Here is a 23,947-nt window from a genome sequence, read left to right as displayed (position 1 = left end):
ATTATAGCTTTATAAAATTTACAATTTATGTAAAAAATACAGACACAGAATTGCTGCAGTACTGACTTTATTTGCAAAAGGACATCACTGCAAACAGAAAAAGCACCACAATTATAATAAAATAACAAAGCAATTCTGCCCGGTCTTTTGCCACATGTTCTCATCCACATTACACTTGACATCTTCTATGGCCCGGCACGGTAACTGTGGCCCTTTGGCCTATTACGTTTCTCCCACGGCGAGATCCCCAGCCTTGTCAACATAGATAATTTCATGTGGTACTTGATTGGCCTCCAACATCATGACTCTCTGAAAGTAATTATACACAGTGTATGGTAATGCAACATAAAAGAGAGATGAACCAACAAAATGGCCTGAATGCAAATTATTTATTATAAAATGTAACTCATAGAACAATCAATCAAAGCACACCAACAAATGTCTAGGGATAATACAGGGTTACTGCAGATAACAATGTCAAATTTAAGACTTTTTAAGACCATTAAGTATTACATATAAGACCTATTTCACAATATCAAAAACACGCGAGAGAAAATGCAAAATCATAAAATTTGTTATAAAATAAATGTATTTAAATTGAACAGTACAAAAGACAGGTTAAATGCACTATTGAACTATAGAAAAAAAACAAACATCTTAATGCTGATTTATACCTTCAACTGGTGCCGCATCGCACACCTCACGAAACAGATGAGGCTTTTATATTTGACGCGTTCGCCATTGAGATATTTTTTTAAATGACAGGGGGCGTTCAAAAGAAACATACAGTAAAATCAAACAAATAAAAAATAGAATCATTAATATTAGAGGTGTAACGATATTAAAACCGAACTGAAATATCGCGATACACCAACCACGATACGTATTGCGAAACTCTCGTGACGTACCGTGGTACTCTCGCGCCCCCTGCTGCCCCTTGTTGAGGTTGACGTCGCTTGTCTCTACCTAATTGAACCAATTTAAACATCTTTATTTCATTACATTTGATTAAATTGTAATAGTAATAATGATGAGATTTTGTTCTAAATATTATATTCTTAAGTTAGTATTTTTCAAGTGCAAGCCATGTCAAGTGACTTGAGTGAGAGATCACTTGGTTACTACTGTATACGCAGGATGGCTGCTTCACATATATGGAGATTGCAGCTCCCTGTGTTAGGTCGCCTGTGTAGAAGCATTTTGGTTTTCCAGTGGAGTACAGGAACAGAATTCGTGTCATAGAAAAAGCGCACGCCTATGTGTCGTAACTTTCACGAAACTTAGTCATAAGAATTATTATGGTAATTTCACAATGTAAGGGTGTAAGCAAAAGACTGCAACAGAACTTCCAAGTAAAGTGATTTAATGTAAAAAAGTGAAAGCAGAATAATGTCCAAATATATACAAAAAAGAGAAATAAAATAATAATAAAAATAATATAATAATGTAGCAAATTCAAACAAAGTATCAAACAAAAACTAAATAAACTCGCGTAAGGGGATGATAGTGAAGCCAAACAAAAGAAAGAAATATAACAAAACAATTCTAATTCATGAATTACCCCTTACCTCGCTAAAAACTGATGAAAAAAAAAAAAAAAAAAGTCCTTCAGCGCAGTGTGTATAATGACAACACTTCCCTATACTGAATAAAATAAACAAAGATGACATTCACCTCTTACCAGGGGCCTGTTTCAGAAAGGAGGTTAACTGAAAACTCAGAGTATTTTAACCCTGAAATGAGAGAAACTCTGGGTTTTCCGTTTCAAAATGGCAGTTTTGTTAAACTCGAGAAAGCAGGGTAAGTCAAGCCTGTTTCTGAAAGAGAGGTAACTTTAACTCAGAGTCAGTTACTGTGGTAACTTACTCTGTGAATCTAACCTGGTCAGAAGCAGGTTTTATTCTCTAAACTCAGAGTTTCTGTCGGTCTCCTCCCCTTTTTTAAAGATGAAGCAGTATTTCTCGCCTTAGCCTTACGTTTCCACCCACCTATTTTAATGCTCATTTTGGAGATGTGCATAAAAACGATTGATGGAAACGTCATGATGCACATAACTTTTTAAAAATGCATAAAAAACGCGCATAACTGAGAAGGATAAACTTTTATTCGATAGAAAATGTGCGCATAAACTATGATGGGAACACTTTTACTGAACAAATTACAGTATGTACATTAAAAAAAGATCATGATCATATGATAATGAAAATGTGTGAACAAACCAGCAGGCTGAGCACACTGTAACATGTCTTAAATATTGTTTTAGTCATTCTAAAATGCCTTAACTGTTTCAGTATTAGTGTATATTATTAATTACCTCCGAACGTCTGGTGCGTGTCAAGAGTCTCCGCGTCTCATGGCTTCAGACGCCCCCACGTGTTCATTGTGTTAAAGCATGGTCTTCTGAAATCGAGGCGCAAGTACATTAATTAGGCTAAATAAACGACGCAGCTTCTTCTACCTCAGTAAATTCTGTTTTTACTGTTGATATTTGGTGCCAGTTTAATCAGGAAGTGACGATTTTTTTCTCTTTGACTTGTTGGATGGAATTTTATTCGCATCTTTTATGTAATATTGCAGTTTTGCACATAAATTTATGTAATATATTTGGATGGAAACATAGCTATTGCCTACATTTTAGTCACACACAGAAGAACTGTACGAGAATGGCTTATCCTTTTTTAATAAATAATTAAATCAAATTTACCTTCGACATGCACTGTAACTAGATTAATGGGATTATTATTCTTTCTAAAAATTATTTTTAGTACTGCTTACTCTCTAAATGTTATATTAACCTCTATCACTTGATCAATAAAAAAGGCAGACACACAAGTGCACTGCTAAATCATTTAAAACTAATAAATGTGTAAAAAAAGTTTAGAAAAAATATATATAAACGTCATAAATTACATTACTTATTTTATTATACTTAAATATTTAAATACTTGAAAAGTGAAATTAGGCATTAACTTGAGCAGCTGTTTTCCCACGCTAACAGTCTCTTCTTTACTGATGGTTGCTTCTTTTCAAATATATACGCTCATATTTGCTATAACTTTGCATGAGAACATCAAGTTCAGCTGGAGAAAGAAATGGTGTTCTCTTTTATAAGATATTGCCATAGTCACTCGTAATGTCTGCGCTCTATTGATAATGCCTTTTTAAAGTCACGGTGTGTGCGCTTAACTCTGAGTTGGTCTACTCGAAGTTGATTGACCCAACTCAGATCAGCTGTTCTGAAACCGAAAACTCTGAGTTTTTAATCTCTCGGTAAATCAACTCAGAGTTCAAGTTTAAACTCTGAGTTGTTTGAACCTCCTTACTGAAACAGGCCCCTGATGTCTTTAACAATACATTTTCTACATGTTTGCAAAATGGAATTGTACGACATCTTCCCTTTCCACCTAACTCTGAGGTAAGAGTGAACTTGAGGAGATAAAGGCTAGCTCAATATTGTCAGGAAAGAGCCAAAAAAAAAAAAAGCATACAAAATAATTTAAATAAAAATGAGCAAAACTCACTACATTTCTCAAAGTGGGCAAACGTAATGGAAAATAATTTTACCCAAACGAAAGTTAAGCATAAACAAGGAAAATCATAATCATGTCAGCAAAATACACCAAAAACGAGATCAAAGGAAAAAGCGCTCTCTCCCTGTCTTTATATCCCTGCGCCTTCTCCGCCTCGCCTCTAAAACGCAGCCAGCTGCAGACTGCAGTGAACGAGCGTTCGCTTGCACCGTGTGTTGTAGGAATGATTCTCCTTGCAAGGTGCTGCAGTCATGGAAATAAGCGATCTTGTTTCTTCCAGGACGATGGCAGATTTTCCTGACTCCTCTAACTGAAACTTTGAACAGTAGGCTACTCTTGCACTTTCTTCATTATTGGGCGTCTCATAACTACCCATTCTGCAAAGGCCAATCTCTGCTTTTTCGCTGATTCGCTGCCATGTCCTAATTATATGATATCTCCACTGCAATTAGCTAATTATAATGTATTTTTTTATTACCCGACCCGTGGTTTATCCGCAGCGCCAGTAGATATAACCGCAATTTACGAATCACTAACGGGAGGTAAAAATACAACCTTTACGGCTACAACTGTAACATTAGTTGCAGACAAAACTGCAATGTTTTTTACTGGTGAATATGTCATTTAAAAACACTTTAGAAACACAGTATATGTATATTTCTTCATTCATTTAAACTGAAACCTATCTATCTATCTAAATGAAAACTTGATCAAAAATGAGCATCACTATGTCTGTGTCTGCACAGAGATCAAGCTTCTCACTGGAGAATGTGGTCATTATGGTGTTTTTGAAGAAGAACTTAAAACTTAATTAAACCGAAATAAAAACGACAACAAAAAAAAGAATTTAAATGAATAATTGATTTAGCTTTACATGGTAATCGGAAAAATAAGACCTGTGTAAAAATATTTAAGACCTAGAACAGGGAATTTAAGACTTTAAAGTCCTTAAATTTAGATTTTTTTATTAAATTTTAGACTTTTTAATACCCTGCAGAAACCCTGTAATGAAGATAAAGAACTTAGAATATTATTACAACAACACTTTAACTACATGATATAGGTAATGCAAAACAAAACCATAAGGTTAAAGAGTCAATGAGATGGCAGGTCTTGACATGAGGACTCCTGAGTAGCCACAGCGTCCTGGGGTAGCTAGCACAACAACTTTTATATACCCATTGATGAGTAATGCCAATCTGGAGTCTTGTGATCATCAAAGTGTATTAATATTGCATTGTATTACCTGTCACTCTGCCTAAATCATAAAATATTCATCAAGTTTGTATTCTACTCAAAAAAGTAAATGTAGTAAACTAGAAAGAATCTTGAACCTAAAATGAATGAAACTTTACTAAAAAAAGATGCAAAACAGGACAATTGAATGGGCTTTCTAAACTTGAGGCCCTGGTATACTGCAAACTAACCGTCCTGGAGCTCCACCTTCTTATTAATGTGCAGTGTCTTCCCAGTGATTTGTTTCTCATTCAGGGAGTCAGACAGAGAACATCATCCAAAACAACACTAGCTACATGAATACACTGAAGAGTAGAGTACAGATGTATCCGCACCTGTACAATCACTTTCAAAGAGACACAGAGGTGCTGTTTGCCAGATGTTTATGAAACTGTTCTTCTCTCAACCGCTGTCATTGTGTTTACAGTAAACGCAAGGAGTGCAACACATTTACAACGCACCTATTGCAGTGTAGGAAAACAGTACACCACCACTCAGCCTTTTCAAACATTATTCAGACATGAAACGTCCTGTGCACATGTGAAAATGTTTTGCTGTATTCATGTCATGTGTGCAACTTTTTGTCCACGTGTTTCTTAAGCTGCATCGAATGAGCGAAACTCTGTAGACACTGATCAGATCTGTACGATTTCTCTCCAGTGTGAATCCTCTTTTGTGTTTTCAGATGTGTTCACTGATTAAACCTCGTCACATTGTGAACACATGTACGGTCTCTTTAGTGTGAATCGTCTGGTGCAGTTTCAATTTTGGCGCTTTAATAAAAGTCTTCTCACATTTAAGCACACATATTCTTTTACACCAGTGTGGATCTTCATGTGATTATTAAGGTTTGCTGATTGGTTAAAACTCTTCCCACACTGAGTGCATGTCAATGGTTTCTCTCCAGTGTGGGCCTTCATGTGTTTATTAAGGTCTGAGGAGTTGCTGAAACTTTTCCCACACCGAAGCTGCGGTCACACTAGAGTTTGAGCATGCTGAATTCTGTTGTACGGCGCTGCAAAAAGAGGCGGGATTAAACAAGACAATTAGACATTTAAAAAATGAGCGATTGGTCCATATTTTACATTTGTCCAGAGAGGTCATGTTTTGATCTTCCATTAGTCTCACACTGTCAAGTTCACCAAGCTTGAACTTTGCAATGCAGTGAACTGCAAAACTTGATGCACGAACTTGCATTTCTGGTCTGCCGCATTCGCTTGTGTATGAATGGAAATCTATGGGGAAAAGTCCAGTGTGACCACGGCTTAAGTGCAAGCGAATGATTTCTCTCCAGTGTGGATCCTCATGTGTTTATTAAGGTTTGATGAGCAGATGAAACTCTTCCCACACTGAGTGCAAGTAAATGGTTTCTCTCCAGTGTGGATCATCATGTGTTTATTAAGGTTTGATGATTGGCTGAAACTCTTCCCACACTGAGTGCACGTGAATGGTTTCTCTCCAGTGTGGATCCTCATGTGTTGATTAAGGTGTGTTGATTGGCTGAAACTGTTCCCACACTGAGTGCATGTGTATGGTTTCTCTCCAGTGTGGATCCTCATGTGTTTATGAAGGTTTGATGAGCGGATGAAACTCTTCCCACACTGAGTGCAAGTAAATGGTTTCTGTCCAGTGTGGATCCTCATGTGTCGATTAAGGTATGATAAGCAGTTAAAACTATTACCACACTGAGTGCATGTGAATGGTTTCTCTTTAGGATGAATCTTCATGTGGTATTTAAGGTTTGATAATACGGTGTAACTCTTCCCACACAGAGGGCATGTGTATGGTTTCTCTCCAGTGTGGATCCTCATATGTACATTAAGTTGTGTTGAGCATCTGAAACTCTTCCCACACTGAGTGCATGTGAATGGTTTCTCTCCAGTGTGGAGCCTCGTGTGGTTATTAAGGTGTGATAATTGTCTGAAACTCTTCCCACACTGAGTGCATGTGAATGGTTTCTGTCCACTGTGGATCCTCATGTGTCGTTTAAGGTATGATAAGCAGTTAAAACTATTACCACACTGAGTGCATGTGAATGGTTGCTCTTCAGTGTGAATCTTTATGTGGTTTTTAAGGTTTGATAATACGGTGTAACTCTTCCCACACTGAGCGCATGTGTATGGTTTCTCTCCAGTGTGGATCCTCATATGTCCATTAAGTTGTGATAATTGTCTGAAACTCTTCCCACACTGAGTGCATGTGTATGGTTTCTCTCCAGTGTGGATCCTCATGTGTTGATTAAGTTGTGATGATGATATGAAACTCTTCCCACACTGAGTGCATGGGTATGGTTTCTCTCCAGTGTGGATCCTCATGTGTTGATTAAGTTGTGATGATGATATGAAACTCTTCCCACACTGAGTGCATGGGTATGGTTTCTCTCCAGTGTGGATCCTCACATGTCGTTTAAGTTGTGATGATGATCTGAAACTCTTCCCACAATGAGTGCATGGGTATGGTTTCTCTCCAGTGTGGATCCTCACATGTAGATTATGTTGTGATAATTGTCTGAAACTCTTCCCACACTGAGTGCATGTGAATGGTCTCTCTCCAATGTGGGTCCTCATGCGAATCTTATGATCGCCTTTTCTTCCAGAACTTTTTCCACGCTGAGTGCAGGTGAAACAATTCGTGTCTCTCCTTTCCAAAATACCATCAGTCTGTAAATGAGTTTTTTCTTCAATTTTGACATGATGTTCCTCCTCTTTACTCCACTCATTCTCTCCAATTAGGTCTGAAATAAAAATAAATAAAACAGTTTTCATTAAGTCTTAAAAACTCATCAAAAGCTGAAAAATGAAAAGACACTGGAAACATGGGCTACACATACTGAAATTTTGATGCAGATTAAATGTAAAATAAATCAGATCATATTTTGTTCGGTCCATTAATGTGTACACATTTAAGGAGATTCAATTCAATTAATCTTTATTTATCTAGGGCTTTTACAATGTAAACTGTGTCAAAGCCGCTTAAAATAGAAGTTATAGTAAATTAAAACTGTGTCAGTCCAGTTTTCAGAGTTTCTTACATAATTGATCATAAAAGTAATTTTGGTCATATTGATAAGACAGATTTGAAAGCTGTAAATGATTATTTTTATTTGTATATACTCACAATTACTACAAAATGTTTTTCTAAAATTTGTAAAGCAAACAGGGAATGCTTGTTCATTGTGTCCCTGACTGGTAAACGCATCAGAAAAAAAGGTTCTGGAGTAACAGCTGAATATTTGCCTCGCAGACATGAGACATACCTGTACAACATGTGCATAAAGGCTGAAATGTGCACCTTTCCCCTTGTGTGTGGTTGGGTCATTTTCATCCATTCTGGGGTGATTGTAAGACTTAATTTGGCCAAAGGTTCTCTGTGTTTAAGCAAATGGACTAATATTTGGGGACATCTTATTTCGACATATTCTGACAAAAATGCTTCGTTGGCCTCTATAATAACAATTTTTGTTTGATTGCAAATAAAATACAATAGAAAATAATAATAACAACAACAACACTGAAATCACTCATAAGCATGTAAACGAGAGTAATAAATTAGTAATAAATTAATTCCCCATCACTGGGAAATTGCTTTAAAAAAAAAAAATTAAACTCAATAGACTCTCTGCAAATTAACTCCCTTTTTGTTATATTCATGGCTGTTTTTTTCTCCATTGGCCTCTATTTAGGGATGCACCGATATGGATTTTTTGGCCGATACCGATAATTCTTCAGAATTGGAGGCCGATAGCCGATATGTATAGGCCAATAATTATAAATATTTCAAAATGGTATATTTTTATACAGCAAACTTCATCAAAGATTGAACTGCTCTTATGAACTGAGTAGTCTATGCTCAAAGCAAAAAGCTATAACTTCAGAATTGCAAGGTGATTATATAACTATATTCACCATTTCACATAAATTAGCATGCAAACAATCCATTATTTCCTTTTCTTCAAAAAGCAAATTAACATGCAACTTGACTGTTGCATAAAAATAATAGGTTAAATAACAAAATGGAATTTAATCATGAAGCAAGTTAAATATATTTAAATAAGATGAAAATGAAAGAGCTAAGGACCGAAACCAGCTCAAATGGTCTTGAATAAAATGTTTTACAGTGATGTACACATGTACAAATGTCATGTCCGAAAAAGCCTTTTTTGGAGGTGTATTGACAGTTTAAAGCCACCGAACAAGTGAACAGCTAAATACAGATAGTATGATTTAGTACATTTAGAAAATGCGACACAGATTCATCCTTTTGAACACGTGTAGGTGCTGCTTGTCAATCAGACAACGCTTATGCGCTCATTCTTGCTGTCAATTGCAATTCCTCTCTCCCGTGCTACAGTGTGTGTGTGTAGTGACAGCTCTCACGCGCGCTTGATATAATCAATATGAATATTCCGATTAAATTGAATACAATCTTACATCAACAACACATGGCAAGCAACGAGTTGATAAGACAAAAAATCAGATTACAAGCAACCGTTATGTTTACACGTGTTGTAAAATGTGCAGGTCCTTTAGCGGGACTGGGCTGCAGTTTGGGGGTGTGTGAAGCGGAGAAGGAGAGAGAAAGGAGGAGCGGTTTATGGACAATGAGACTATTTTCAGTGACTGATTTGTTGTACCACACGGAAAGTAATAAATATGTTGTACTCGTTCATTCACCGGCTGCAACAAAAAGAGAAGGCAGTTCACCTTGAAACTAACATTATTCGGCCATGGAGTAGTAAGTGAATCTTCCCTGCTTTCTCTAACACAACAAAGAGACAGAGCAGGGTGTATTCCAGAAAGCTGGGTTAACTTACCATCTGCTAAACCCTGAACTCTCGGTTGATTTACCCAAAACCTGCTTACTGCGAGTATGTTGGTTCCAAAACAGGTGATAAAGAGTTAGATAAATCAACCTCCTGAAGATAACCGCGGGTTAATGCGCGTGCACGGCACATACCTGAAGGCCTTTTCAGTAGATCGCCGAATTCACGTGTCACCATAGAAAGTGACGGTGAGAAAAAAAAAAAAAAGGCATCACACTTTACAGAGGCGGAGCTAAAGGTTTCAAACACATTACACATCTGCATCAACGAAGGAAAGAAATGTAGAGAATAAGAAATAATTGAGAAAAAATAAATAATAAGAAAGTTTGTTAATTAAATTACACATGCCACTCTCTATTTTATGCTAATGAACAATTAAACTTCTCTTTAACATAATTTTTAAGTATGTTGTGTAACCATTCATGCATTTAATTTTCCTGCTATTAATTTCTTAAGGCCACAATATATGTATTGACTAATATGTAAGGCTTATAGAAATAATCTTTCTGGAGCTAGAACTCTGTCCAAAGTCATTAAACACAGAAACATTCCCCTAAAAGGTAATATTTAATTACTGGAGCTCTGTATTTAACACTCTAAAATATTCTTTCTGTCATGCAGCTAATAGAAAGAGGCCTGTCTAACTGCTGTGGGCAACCAGATAGAGGAGCTGCTATGTCCTTCAATAAAGACTCATCAGTGGTTGAGTTATTTGACCTAAACCACACAATCTGTCACTGTTGTAAGTGATTGTTGACAGGTAGCTTTAGGTTCTTTTTATGCTTTTATGCTGAGGCAGAAGTTCCTTCTGCCTCAACTGACAAGCAGTGTAAGAATTTGTCTGCACTTTTCCATATTTGAATTTTACTTTTGGATCACAAAATCTTATATTTTGTGTATTTAATTATCTTATTAAAAAAAAAAAAAAGATATATATATATATATATATATATATATATATATATATATATAGCTGTATTAGATCCATCTTCAAAGATAAATAAAGTCACATGCATCACCTTAAGGTGAGAAATGTATATAAAAAATATGTTACACGTTAAAAGGTGCGTGTATAAAGCACTGTAAAAAATCATTCATTTTATTTCAGGAAATGGAGAAATGAACAGACCAAACTATTTGATTAAACAGTTTTTTGAGAAATTATATTTCTTAGCACTCTTCAATCTCTTTTGTCTGCTTGGGTCACTGAGATTTCCTCTGGGTCAGGCTGCAGGTAGAGTGTCACCATAAAAGGCAGAAAATGGTATCTTTTGTCCTCCAGCAAATAACAATGTAGTGCCCAGTAATGATTTGATTGTATAATACAAATATAATAAAAATAAACATTGTGTAAAGCAACATTTGCTTCACAGTTTTTTTTTTTTTACTATATTTGTATTATACACTTGAATAATTACTTCCTGAAAATCAGCCATTTAGCCACAACATGGTGAGGAGGTGGGGTCATTACATATGAGCTGGTAAGTGGAAGCAGTAATGAGTTTAATAGTTGAAACACCAAAAGATTAAGGACAGAAAATTAAGTTTTACCTGCACATTTATACTATGGACAGATTTCATATTATAAGTGTCCTTTAGTGACAGATTGAGCTTTAAAACTGGCTGCAATTAATGCACACAATAGCATTTGGAAACCCTGAAAAAAATTATATATATAAAAAATGTAGGTGTGTGTGCGTGAATGTATGCATATGAACGACGTCCTACATCTTAAATTATGGACATATTTTCCTACAAAAGACAAGAATGCCACTTCTAGTAATGTTATACAGAAAAATGTGAGGGGTGCAGAAGGAGAGAAAAACACAAGATCTGTAAGTGAGATTTGAACTCACTCCACTGTGTGCTCCGCTGTTCATTAACGACGCACTGTCCACTACACTATTGGCGTGCTCTGAGTCAGCTGTGTAATGACACACAGTGATTTATGACCAAGGAATAGGGCTGTGCAAAAATATCGATATATCTATTGCGATAATTTATTTCATGATCGTGTATCGTTAGTCCAACCTGAAGTATCGATTCATGTTGTGCCAAACAACCTCCTCCTTTGCTCCAGTAGATGTTGCTAACTCGCTATCAACAAAACGCTAAGTAGTATTGTATCAGCAGTTAGCAAGAATGAGCATAGTGGAAAATATAAAGGAGCCTCCTGCTTTTAGAGCTGACGTGTGGCTGCATTTTGGCTTTAACACTATACCAGAGTGCTGAATTAGACAAAAAAAAATGCCATTTGCAAGCTTTGCAAATCTATCTTAAAATATTCGGGAAACACTACGAACTTGCGTCATCACTTAACAAGACACCATATGCAGATGAATTAGTGGCACTGCGACCTCAACCGAAACCTCTTGATTCAAGGAAAACTACACTGGATAACATCATCAACAAGCTTCTGTTTGCCTTGACTAACATTGCAGAGTTACTGAAAACTGCTTAGGAAGAATGGGACATAAATTGGAAGGTCCTGTCGTTGTAACAGACAACACGTCAAACATGACCGTGGCAGCACAGCTGGCCGGCTTTTTGCATGTAAAATGTTTCGTGCAAGCCATCAATTTACCCATGTGCGACCAGTTTTACAGCAAAATGTTTATATTTTGTAGTGGAAACCATGCTCTTTAAAAGTTCTCTCTAGTTGTCTTGACAACACAAACTGCTGCTTAGGGATGAGCCGCGTGCAAAACACTTGCGGCCGTTAGAAACCATTCGATCGGCCCTTTATGCAGTCAAACTAAAAATATATATAATAATATTTTTAATCGTTTAACTGATACCATTAATTGTTTACAAACGCACCCTTTTGGTTAACGGTTAATTGATTATATTGAGCATCCCAACTTGCTAATAAATTGTTTAACATATATATGTGACTTTAGTGGCATATTCATTTTTAATCAGTGTTAAATAACAATATGCATTTAATACAGTTCTGCGAGTTCTCTGTTCGAGAACAGTGCAGTTCTAATGAATTAAAATGGATAGAAAATAAATTGGAATTTAAATTGTCTACTGACTTCATCAAGTTGTCAATATAACATGACACACATACTAATACAAACTATTGCAATATATCACAATATTTATTGTATCGCGATAAGCGCAGACTCGCGGTTTGTCATATTTGATTTCAAAAGGTTTGGTAAATACATTAACGATTCTTTTGAAAATAAACATTATAAATTTGGTTATGAAAAGAACTATACACTTATAACCCTCACACAATGAAAAAACTACTCCGGAGCAGGTTATGTTCAGAGAGTAAGTTGCTACGGCTACATAACATACCCAGAAGTTACCTTCGATTTTGGAACCAAAGCTGATGTTATCCACCTACTTACTCTCAAACTTACGCGGGTATGTCACATAACCTGCTTTCTGGAACAGCCCCCAGGAAAGGTTTACAACACTTGTAATATTTTTCCTGAGGCGATTTAAAGCAAAATAGACTATGACACTCAATCAAACACATCTACAATGATAAGGAACATGGTTACTTACTGAGTTATTAACTCACAGCAATACCACATAAAAAAATGACAGACTTCGAAGAAATAAACAGTGTGAGGAGAGATCCATTATAGTGCACTGGGCAAGTCTGAACAAGTTCCATCTATGCGTGTAAAACAACATGGCACTTAAGATTTTAAATATAAAACTTAGTAATTTGGTAAAACAAAAAACATTAGAATAAAGACAACACTGTTCTCTACGAAGCACAATGTGTAATTTCAACATAATTTATTTAATTATGATAATTTTAAATGCATTTTTAACTGAAATTCTCATTACCGAAACATGTCCAGGTATGTTTGAATGTGTGTTATGTTGTAATTTAAACAAATTCTTTCGGATGAGACGTTAAACCGAGGTCCTGACTCTCTGTGGTCATTAAAAATCCCAAGGCACTTCTCGTGAAAGAGCAGGGGTGTAACCCTGGTGTCCTGGCCAAAGTCCCTCTATCGGCCCTTACGATCATGGCCTCCCAATCATCCCCTCTCCACCGAATTGGCTCTATCACTGTCCCTCCACTCCACCAATAGCTGGTGTGTGGTGAGCGCACTGGCGCCGTTGTCCTGTGGCAGCCGTCGCATCATCCAAGTGGATGCTGCACACTGGTGGTGGTGTGGAGAGACCCCCCTCATGATTGTGAAGCGCTTTGGGTGTATTGCCATACACAATAAATGTGCTATATAAAATACACATTACATTACATTACAAATTATCATGAAAATTTCAGCATAAAAACAAATGAATTGTTCTAAGAGATTATCTTACATGACAGAACAAATAGTTTACAGAATTTTTATGTATAATGATTATAAGAAAAAGCTGAAAAAAAATGTGTCCATGACAGATGTTCTCATCCTCCGCAACCATTTTAAAGTAGTTTAAAAATGCACAAAGAGTTTAAATAAAGTTTAATTGTGAATGAAGGACCACATGGGCCAGTTGTTTTAAGATGGCTGCCAGAAAAGAAGATATTTTATATTTCTCTAGTTAAATATCAAATTTTCTTCTGTCAAAATGGTTACATGACTTTTTGATTATCATTACCGAAACAGGTTTTCTACATTTACATAATTGTTAGATTTACATTTTTATTGTGAAAATGAACTTCTCTAAAGTCTTAATTATAGGCACTGAGTAAAAAATTGCTAAATCATCATAGCTTCCCTATAATTAGCAAAACATGTTAAGGCACCTCATTCTCCACAACTCTTTTCTCATATACCGCAACCATTTATGGACAGTTGCGGTAGAGAGAACGGCTGTTTCGAAAATGAGAATTTAAGTTAATTGCACTCCAGTTCAAATTACTCTTTTGAATTTAATGTTAATTTTAAAATGTACTAACTGTTAATATTTTGCTTTGATATGTTTCATTTTAGACAGTCGGCAAGTGAAAAAAGTTATTATTTAGCAAAAGCTATATTGGGAAAAATTGTACAGCAACCCAGAACTACTTGAGGAGTACAGAAGGAAGGAAAGAGAGGGATTAGATTTGGAGATGTAGATCAGCGGGTGTAATTACTAAAAAATAACTCTACAGTGTTAGGAAATGTATTCATTTAAGTTAATAATTTAGTTTTAATCTGCACACACAGTGCTCTATTTTGACGGTCCATGCTCAAAGCGCAAAGCACAGGGCATGTCAGAATCAACTTTTGCTAATATAAGGACGGAAAAATCTGCTTTGCACTGTGGCGCATGGTCTAAAAGGGTTGAGTTTATTTTCTTAACGAGTTATAGGTGTGTTTTGAGAATAAACCAATCAGAGTTTCCCATTCAAGAGCCAGTTGTGTCGCGCCATGGCACATTTGCTATTTACATGATGTAAAGTAGAAAAACTGAGCATGTCACTAGCAAGAAAACAGTTAAACGGAGCATCTACAGCGCGAGAATGAGAGATAAAGCATCTCATAATCTACTTTCACTTTCGCTCTCATGGAAAGGGAAACCTTGTGCACAGACATCAATTAGCCTATAAATAATTAATTTACTTAAAGCGCAAATATTTGTTCAAAACTATTTATAAATTCAGTTCTAATTTTCAGCAAACTAATAAAGAACAATAATAACGAAGTGTGTTAAAAAAACTGAGTTGCATCCAAATACACATGCTGCACCATCAGTGTCTGCAGATATCATAATGTCAAATTTAAGACCTTTTAAGACCTTTTTAAGACCATTAAGTATTAAATTTAAGACCTATATCCCAATATCAAAAACACGCGAGAGAAAATGTAAAAGCACAAAATTGGGGGTAAAATAAAGTTATTTAAATTGATTAGTACAAAAGTCAGGTTTAATGCACCATTGAACTACAGAAAAAACAAACATCTTAATGCAGATTTATACTTTCACCTGACACCGCATCGCACAACTCACAAAAGGGATTAAGGCTTTTATACTTGACACGTTCAACATTACGTGTTTTTTTCAACATTAGATATTTTTTTGAATGACAGGGGGCGGTCCAAAAAAACTGAAAGTAAAATCAGACAAATAAAAAGATAATCATTATCATCTAAGATGTTTTTGGGGGCCTCTTTTTTGTTTTAACAAACTTATCCCTCAGAGTTTTTCCAAAGTTTTACAAAAACTTTCCTTCTTTCCCCATGGCTGTTGCAATTTCTAGCCAATAATTATTGGTCATTCTGGCAAGCAGAAATGTAGCTGTGATAGAAAATAGGTAAAAACTTGATTAGGTATTATAGCCTACTGTACTATTCACTTTTCAAATAAATCCCACTGTCAATCTCATTTTATCACTAAAATAAAGTTAACCAGTGTCTGCTGTACAGTGTTTTGTAAAGTACAGTAAAGTACTTCAATTACTCTCTTGTGGTACTACTATAGTTGCTATGGTAACACAACAAGTGTATTAAAAACAAACTACCCAGTGCTTTATTTTATTTTATTTTTTTACAATATAGGGTTTATTTTTCTACAATTCAGCACAATTTACTGTAGTAAAACTACACTGTATTTCATTGTACCAGTTCACTATTCTTAATAATATATGCTGAAGCATCTCTGGAAAAGCACGAAGAAGTCAGACGGAGCTAGAGCAGGTCAATCGCACGTGAGCAGCCAATGTTTGGAGAGCTCGCAAACAGTTTTGTCCATGAACAAAGGAAACCGGCGCATGAGCAAAGATTCGCTCTCTCGTATTACAGCGCTCCCGACTTATAAAACTGCGCTTGCGACAATTGTCAGTGAAATAACGGCATACTCTGCCAGCCGAAATCATGTCGCGTGCACTCAAAGCGAACTTCCACAAACACAGCGATGATATCACATTCGCCACGCGCACTGAGTTTAATATCAGAAAGCTGATTGGCTATTGCAAGTTGACTTTTTTGTAGTTGTAATACCGCAAATTACAATTGGAATAGTGAAATAAAGAACTACAACACCCCAAAAACCTAGCAACAACAACAAAAAGAATTTAAATTAACATTAGATGTAGCGTTACACGGACATCACATAAATAAGACCTGTGCAAAAATATTTAAGACTTAGAACAGCAAATTTAAGACTTTTTAAAGCCATAAATTTTGATTTTTTAATTTAAGACTTTAATACTTTTAAGACCCCACGGGGACCCTGACCATATGGTCTAATACCTGACAGGCTGACAAATCTAAGCTTGTTTTTAATAAATACTGCTAATAATGATAACATACAAAAGCAAATTGAATTAACTCAAAAAGCCTCCCGAGATGAAGAAAGTATGAAGACAGTGGTTTTAAATTCATGTAGGCTAGAAAATGTTTTGTTATATTTTAATCCTTTATATTTATATCCTATATATTTATATCCTATATATTTATATCATATATATCCTTAATATTTAAATTCTTTCTCAAATGTAAAGATATTTGCGTATTGCTCTACATCTTGTGTGTATTAAGCAGTAAGCGAGGCGCACTCTGCGCCAGACAATAGACCGGCTTTGTTCTGGTCTAAAGAACAGACTATTATAGTTTTTCAAAATAGCAAAACACCAAACACGCCAAAACACGCCTGCTTTTTTAGATCAGACTGCCAATGGGCACACACACTGTATGAGCGCAAATGAATTTGCTATTTAAACAGCATGGCACAAAATGTCAAAACGACTATTGCGCCAAGCTGAAACTAGCAAATAACACTTGTGTGTTAAATTTTTTTTTTTTTTTACCAGATGGCGTAACTAAAAAGGGGTTGTAACTTATAGTAAGTTAGAGAGGTTAGCAGTTATTGACATCCCTTTGAACCATGCGAGATGTCATAACGAGATTTTATTGGGAAGATGGCGGAAATACTAACAAGGGAACAATTTCAGCAAATGTTTTCATGAGTTTTCTCCAAATTTATCCACAACCTATTCACTTGAAATATTATATTAATTAATTTAGCAACTTTCTGACTTCGTCGAGTGTATCAAGTATGAAAGCCTCCACAAATCGTGGATTTTGCAGACTGTTGCGGAAATTAGATTTTTTTTATTCCTTATTTTGGAAATTATGCTCAAAATGGTACTCAATTATATGTGTTTTAATTAATGTTGACAAATGCTCCAGACTTTGTTACAATTATCTGCAAAAACAAAATGTTAATTTAAACATTTTTAAAAACTCATGTTTGAAATTTTTTAAACTCAGTTTTTGTGAGAATCACCGGTGTGCGGCAGGCAGGTCTGTACAATTACGTAATTTATTGGCTTAAAGAAATCGGCCTAATTTAGACATCGGATCTATAACGATAATCTTAAAAATAGCATTTATCAGCCAATAATGATATGGCTGCCGATATATCGTGCATCCCTAGTATATATATTAAAAAAAAAGCAACCATCAGTGAAACAATCAGCCTGGGAAAACAGCTGCTCAAGTTAATGCGTAATTTTACAATTAAAGTATTTAAATATTTAAAGTATAATAAAATAAGTAATGTAATGTGTGACGTTTATAATTTGAAAAAAAAAAACTTTTATACACCTTTATCTGTTTTAATAAATTTAACAGTGCACTTGTGTGTCTGCTTGCTATTTTTTATTGATCAAGTGATAGAGGTTGATATGACATTTAGAAGGTAAGCAGTACTAAAAATTATTTTTAGAAAGAATAATAATCCCACTAATCTAGTAACAGTACATGTCTAAGGTCAGTGAATTTAAGCCAATTATTTATTAAAAAAGGATAAGCCATTCTCGTACGTGACTTTGTTCTGTGTAACTCAAATGTAGGCAATAGCCATGTTTCCATCCAAATATATTACATACATTTATGTGCAAAACTGGAATATCACATAAAAGATGTGAATAAAGCAGCGTTTCCATCCAATGAGTGAAGAACAAAATTGTCACTTTATGATTAACTGACGCCAAATATCAACAGTAAAAAAAGAATTTAATGTGGTAGAAGAAGCTGCGTCAATAAAACTGCATTTTGACAAAACTTAAACCCAAAAGATTCATGGCATTGGAACATACATTTGGGGCTGAAGCCCCAGAAGTCCAACAACCCCCCATGCTGCCCCATGATCAGGAATAAACACTAACCTATTTGTTGTTCAGACTCCTCATTTTTAATTTTGCATGGTTCTGGATCACTCATGTTCTCGCTGTCCTTCAAAAAACTCTTCACTGGAGCCTGGGGTCTGTTCTTCGTAGCACACTTAAATGATCTAAGATGATTTGGCAGATCCTGGATCTGTTAATCTTAATAACTGATCTCTAGCTAATTTGGTTCTTTAAATAAGTTCGTGAATCAGATTAAAACCTCTGGATGAACTGATCTGAGATTGCTGCGTGTGTTGTGAAGGACTTATCTATCGAGCCTTGTTGTGGGCTGCAGGCTTGGCCCTTTCATGTGTCAAGAGCAATTTATTTAGTTTTACAGTTAAAGCGGATTTTCCTTATTATAGTAGTATTATTGTAGCCGTTTTTTAAATCAGTGTAAAGAATAACAGGATGTTTACAAAAGCATTTCGATATTGGTTAAGGCATCTGTAACTTTTATGAAGTCATATTAACTGTCCCAACATGTTTATGACTGCATAAATGTATTATTGCTTTAAAAAAAAAAGTCAAATATTGAGCATTTCAATTATAGAACACAAATTGTACTAAAGCGATCTAAAAAGTTCAAATCAATACGTTTTCTCTTTGCACTTAATACATATATTTTTAACTTGTTTTTATATTGTTAAAAACTTGTTGTTATGACAACAACTGTCGGATCAGTTTTGAAGAACGAACTGATCCTGGATCCAGCTAAGTGAGTAATCCACGTACAAAGAACAGACCCCAGATGGGAATATTCCAGCGTTTATTGCTAAACTGGAGGAACTTCACTGGAGGAGGAGGAGCTTCACTGGAGAAGACAATTATTGTAATTACACGTTATTTGCATATATTTAAATATTTTAATGCCATATCAGCTGCACTGGCTATATTTATGGCAAAACTTGTATTAAATATTCAATATGTAATTGACAATCATAACTCTCTCTGAAACATCATTAGATTTGTTTTAATCACCAATAAAAACAACACTGATAAATTCTTAAAAGCTCTTGCAGTTTGATCAATGATAAAAAAAAAAAAATTCTCCTTAAAACACATTTTTAAACATTTGCCTTAAAATATTTCCTGCATAAAAACATTCTCTAATATTATTAAAAAAAAAAATATATATATATATATATATATATATATATATATATATATATATATACACACATTCTGTTATAATATGTTTTACCATCAAAATAGTCTCACACAAGTTACATAATAGTTTTTTTTCCCCTGTTCAATAAATGTGTGCAAGTCTTGAGTGGCTGATTCTACATCTCATGTGCAGCGTAATCATGTCTCTGATTGCTTACATTTATCTGGGTTTTGGATTGAGGTAAAGTTGGTTTTATATTCGCACATTCGTTAATTTAACTGTCTCGGTATTGTTTACCATGCCAATTTGAATATTCAGAATTAGCTTGCAAGTAAACTTTAAAACAACATTATCTAATAGACTGTAAACAAAGTTGTACTTTGATAGTCATTTGCTGCTAATTCACTATTGAGGATTTGCAAAGAATACTTTTCTGAAATTATATTAATAAGGAGAATGTCTGAATATCCAAATAGAAAACCAACTTTACTCTATTGTATTGAGGTTAGCATGCAAGGATTAGCATGCAAGGATGACTTGAAAACAACATTAGCACTATATTTATTTGACTGTGAACAATGTTGTACTTTGATAGTCGTTGGCTGCTAATATGATTTCGCTATTTAGAGTTTGCAAATAATGCTTTTATGAAATTATTATTATTAAAGGGAAAGTCCAAATGTGCGAATATAAAACCAACTTTACCTCTAACTTATCTAAAGTTTACAGCGTAGCATCGAGCTAAAAACAAGTAAGTATATTAGCATTGAGCACATATGTTAAAGCAGTTAAACCCGCAAGATAATTGCAGCAAATCTGCGAACACTACAAGATCAAATATAATACACTTACTTTGAATAGATGAACAACACCAGTAACATAAATGGAATCAAAAAGCAAACTACAAAGCTCTGCACTCTCCACTCTCCGCCTCAGACTGCGCGCCATGGGCGGGATACTTGCCTGCACGCTGATCAGCGAAAGCGGATTGGCTGCCTGTATGTAACTGATTGACTCTTTGAAAGCGCTCAGTGAAAGCTGATTGGCTGCCTGTAGGCGCTCGGCGGAAGCTGATTGGCTGCCCGTTTCAATCTGTCTCTTGACAACAGAGGGAAACTTTGTGGACAGACGATAATTTGTCTTCTCTTTCAGTCTCTTTAGAGGAATATAACATTGTATCTGTGCAATCCCTGATTGTATACCTTCAGTCAAGCCTGGCCCCCTAAAGTTATCTTTACCTGTTTGCGTGAGCTTTTGGAATAATATATTTAAGTGACAGAATGGTAGGAGTTTTACATAAATTTCTTTTATATTGAAGTTGGTGAAGTCTCTAACTGCTTTCCACTAAATCACAAACGTGCTCAATCTAAAAATATTATTTCCCCAAATGCTCTTTCTGTTTTCAGTCTGAAGAAATATTAAGTCATTTGCTTTGGGAGTGTACTTAATATGAAGGTTTTGCGTTGACTTTCAAACTTTTGTAAAATTGTATTTTTAGTTACTCTTTGATACTAAAGCCTTAACTATAAATTTAATATTTTATAGCTTTTAATTATTGCATGGAACACTCTTGCTTGGCAAATCTGATAAACGTACATAATATGCTGTGATTTAAGTTTTGTTACATTACTTTCTAATTCATGATGTATCTTCTGTGAAAAAGTGTTATTTCTTTGCATAAAATATCTGTCTATATATATATAGATAGATAGATAGATAGATAGATAGATAGATAGATAGATAGATAGATATTTTATGCAAAGAAATAACACTTTTTCACAGAAGATACATCATATATATATTTATATTTATATTTATATATATATATATATATATATATATATATATATATATATATATATATATAGTATAGCCAGATAGCAACCCAGATAGCAAAATTACATATTTTAATTACATAACTGATATCGAATCAATGTTAATCACTGACATTGATTTAACATCGTTTTGCTCATCGGGGTAATGTTGAAATGACGTCAGGCACTCCATTCAAATCTAACCTGAAATCGACGCAATCGGTTACTTACCCAACATTGAATCAATGTTGATTTTATTTCAGTCGAAACAACATTGTAGTATCCACACATTTTCAACATATAATCAACCTAATTGGTTTGTCTAACGGTGAAATGATGTTGATTTACAGTCAATTGGACCAACGTAGAATCTACACATTCAACATAAAATTTAATTGATTTAACGTTGAAATGAATGCTTAAACAACCTTTTCAAACCAATCCATAGTACATAATCACATTTTTTTGGAGGATACTATAATTTAATATGTATATATGACAAATCACACCACATATATCATTCATTCATTTTCTTGTCAGCTTAGTCCCTTTATTAATCCGGGGTCGCCACAGTGGAAAGAACGGCCAACTTATCCAGCTTGTTTTTTCACCACAGGTCTGAAAATCCTTAGGCTAATGCTTGTAATTTACAGTAGGCCAGAAAAGAAATGAAATCCTACTGAATAGGCTAATAATAACAACAATAATTATTTATTTATTATTATTAGGATATTGTTTATTTTTGAAAAGTTTAACTTTTACAATTTGGCACATTCAAACCACTGCAGGAATGTTCAAACCAACAGGCCCATATCATATATACATTTCTCAATAAATAACCAAAAATAAATTAAAAGCATTAACATATATATATATATATATATATATATATATATATATATATATATATATATATATATATATATATATATATATATATATATATATATATATTATTTGCTATAAAATTTTTGTTTTCGTAAACTTTGGAGATAATGTAAATTTCACTTTTAAATAATAGGTCACCTATAGCTTTCATCATGACTCATGAGCCATGGCTGTGTTTAAAATGGCATAAATGTTTTCAAAGTGCACTACGAAGGGAACGCAATTGTCAGTATGAAGCTATAACTAAACTGTAAAAAGAGTTTGAAAGCAAATCACACCTAAGAGAGATGACTTCAATATTTTGTTTAATGATTTCAAATTTAAAGGTTGGAACATTAATTGAATAGGGCATGTGGGGATAACTAGGAATAGAACACAACCATATGCTGCAGGTAAACGGACCAAGTTTGCAATGCAGTTTGTAAATGTTCATTGGAATGATGGATTTGCGACCTTAGTTGGCTAACGATGGTTTTCAAAACAGAACCCCTGCTTTCTTAAATCAAATTATGTAAATAAAAGTAACATTCTTTTTTTCTATTCGGCCTAAATCCTTTATTAATCTGGGGTTGCCACAGCGGAATTAACTGGCAGTAAAATATTCAGTTTTGAATAATGTGTTTTTGTTAACTGTGTGATCAAAAATAAAAGTAATCGGTAATCGAGCTTGAAAGGTTTAGTAGCCTAATCAATAACCAATTAACAAATCATTCTTTGTCAAGTACAGTAAATAAGTACATAAATTACATATAGCATTATTGTAGCAAAACTGAACACCCACGACAGTGAAAATTCTATATAATATTTCAGTAAAGTCATGAACAAAATGTTTTGAAAGCTTGGATGTAAAATTTTACTTTGATTCTTTCTCTCTCACAAACACAACAGTCACACAATTGCACAAATCACAATATTAGAAAATCACTAGACTATCAGACTATTTTTTTATTATAATTTTTTTTTTTGTAGAGATTATGAACATTTTAGGTATGCATTTTTTGTATGATTTTGCATAGAATCTAAGCTACAATATGTGCAATAATCTAGTGTTTGGCCCATACAATGCCACATAATTGTTAAGAGTTTGCGTTCACTGAACAGTAAGAATGATTAATAAATCCATATGAAACAGTCCCTCAGTTTCGGGCTTTGGCGCGTTTTGCACTCACACACAAGCGTACCGTGCCAAAGCTCAAGTGAACCGCGCTCAGGCACACCTCTTCCAACCGGGCCAGGGCTGGCCAAGTGAACGTGCTTGAGCCCGATTCAGCGCACTCACACTTCTCAAATGATCCGGGAAACGGGCCTGGGCACGGTACGGATGGCATAGTGTAAGTAGGCCCTTAGTGTGTGTGAAGTGTGAAGTTTGCTGTTCTCCCTTGCAGGTTTCCCCCACAAGTCCAAAGACAGGTGGTATAGGTGAATTGGGTAGGCTAAATTGTCCATATACCTGTGTGAATGAGTGTGTATGGA

The 23,947-nt window shown here is 34.8% G+C and overlaps 2 protein-coding genes and 1 long non-coding RNA gene across 6 annotated transcripts in view; 1 reads left to right on the top strand and 2 right to left on the bottom strand.

Annotated features, from left to right (window-relative positions):
• The window catches only part of LOC137490091 (uncharacterized), a 392,659-nt gene that overhangs the window by 169,733 nt on the left and 198,979 nt on the right, over positions 1–23,947 (bottom strand). The gene's annotated exons all lie outside the window — the stretch shown is intronic.
• Positions 1–23,947, top strand: part of LOC103909899 (uncharacterized) — a 49,478-nt gene that overhangs the window by 3,857 nt on the left and 21,674 nt on the right. The window contains exon 1 of one of the 3 annotated variants that reach the window (XR_012402367.1): positions 20,903–21,055. The exons of the other annotated variants lie outside the window; for them this stretch is intronic. This is a non-coding gene — a long non-coding RNA (uncharacterized lncRNA). Of the gene's footprint in view, positions 1–20,902; positions 21,056–23,947 lie in introns of those variants that run through there. 3 annotated transcript variants of the gene reach the window in all.
• Positions 4,490–20,711, bottom strand: LOC561361 (uncharacterized). 2 transcript variants are annotated; one of them, XM_068219791.2, is made up of 3 exons: positions 20,625–20,711; positions 18,662–19,475; positions 4,490–7,500 (listed from the first exon to the last, which is right to left on the bottom strand). In XM_068219791.2, the coding sequence occupies exons 2-3, from the start codon at positions 18,714–18,716 to the stop codon at positions 6,032–6,034; spliced, it is 1,524 nt and encodes a 507-aa protein (XP_068075892.2). In that variant the 5' UTR covers positions 18,717–19,475; positions 20,625–20,711; the 3' UTR covers positions 4,490–6,031. The 2 variants fall into 2 exon arrangements, with proteins under 2 accessions (XP_068075892.2, XP_073803655.1); XM_073947554.1 differs by lacking the exon at positions 18,662–19,475.

This window comes from Danio rerio, chromosome 4 (assembly GCF_049306965.1).
Source record: "Danio rerio strain Tuebingen ecotype United States chromosome 4, GRCz12tu, whole genome shotgun sequence".
Taxonomy (NCBI): Eukaryota; Metazoa; Chordata; class Actinopteri; order Cypriniformes; family Danionidae; genus Danio; species Danio rerio.
The sequence above is the reverse complement of the archived record's forward strand: the minus strand, read 5'-3'. Positions and strand labels throughout refer to the sequence as shown.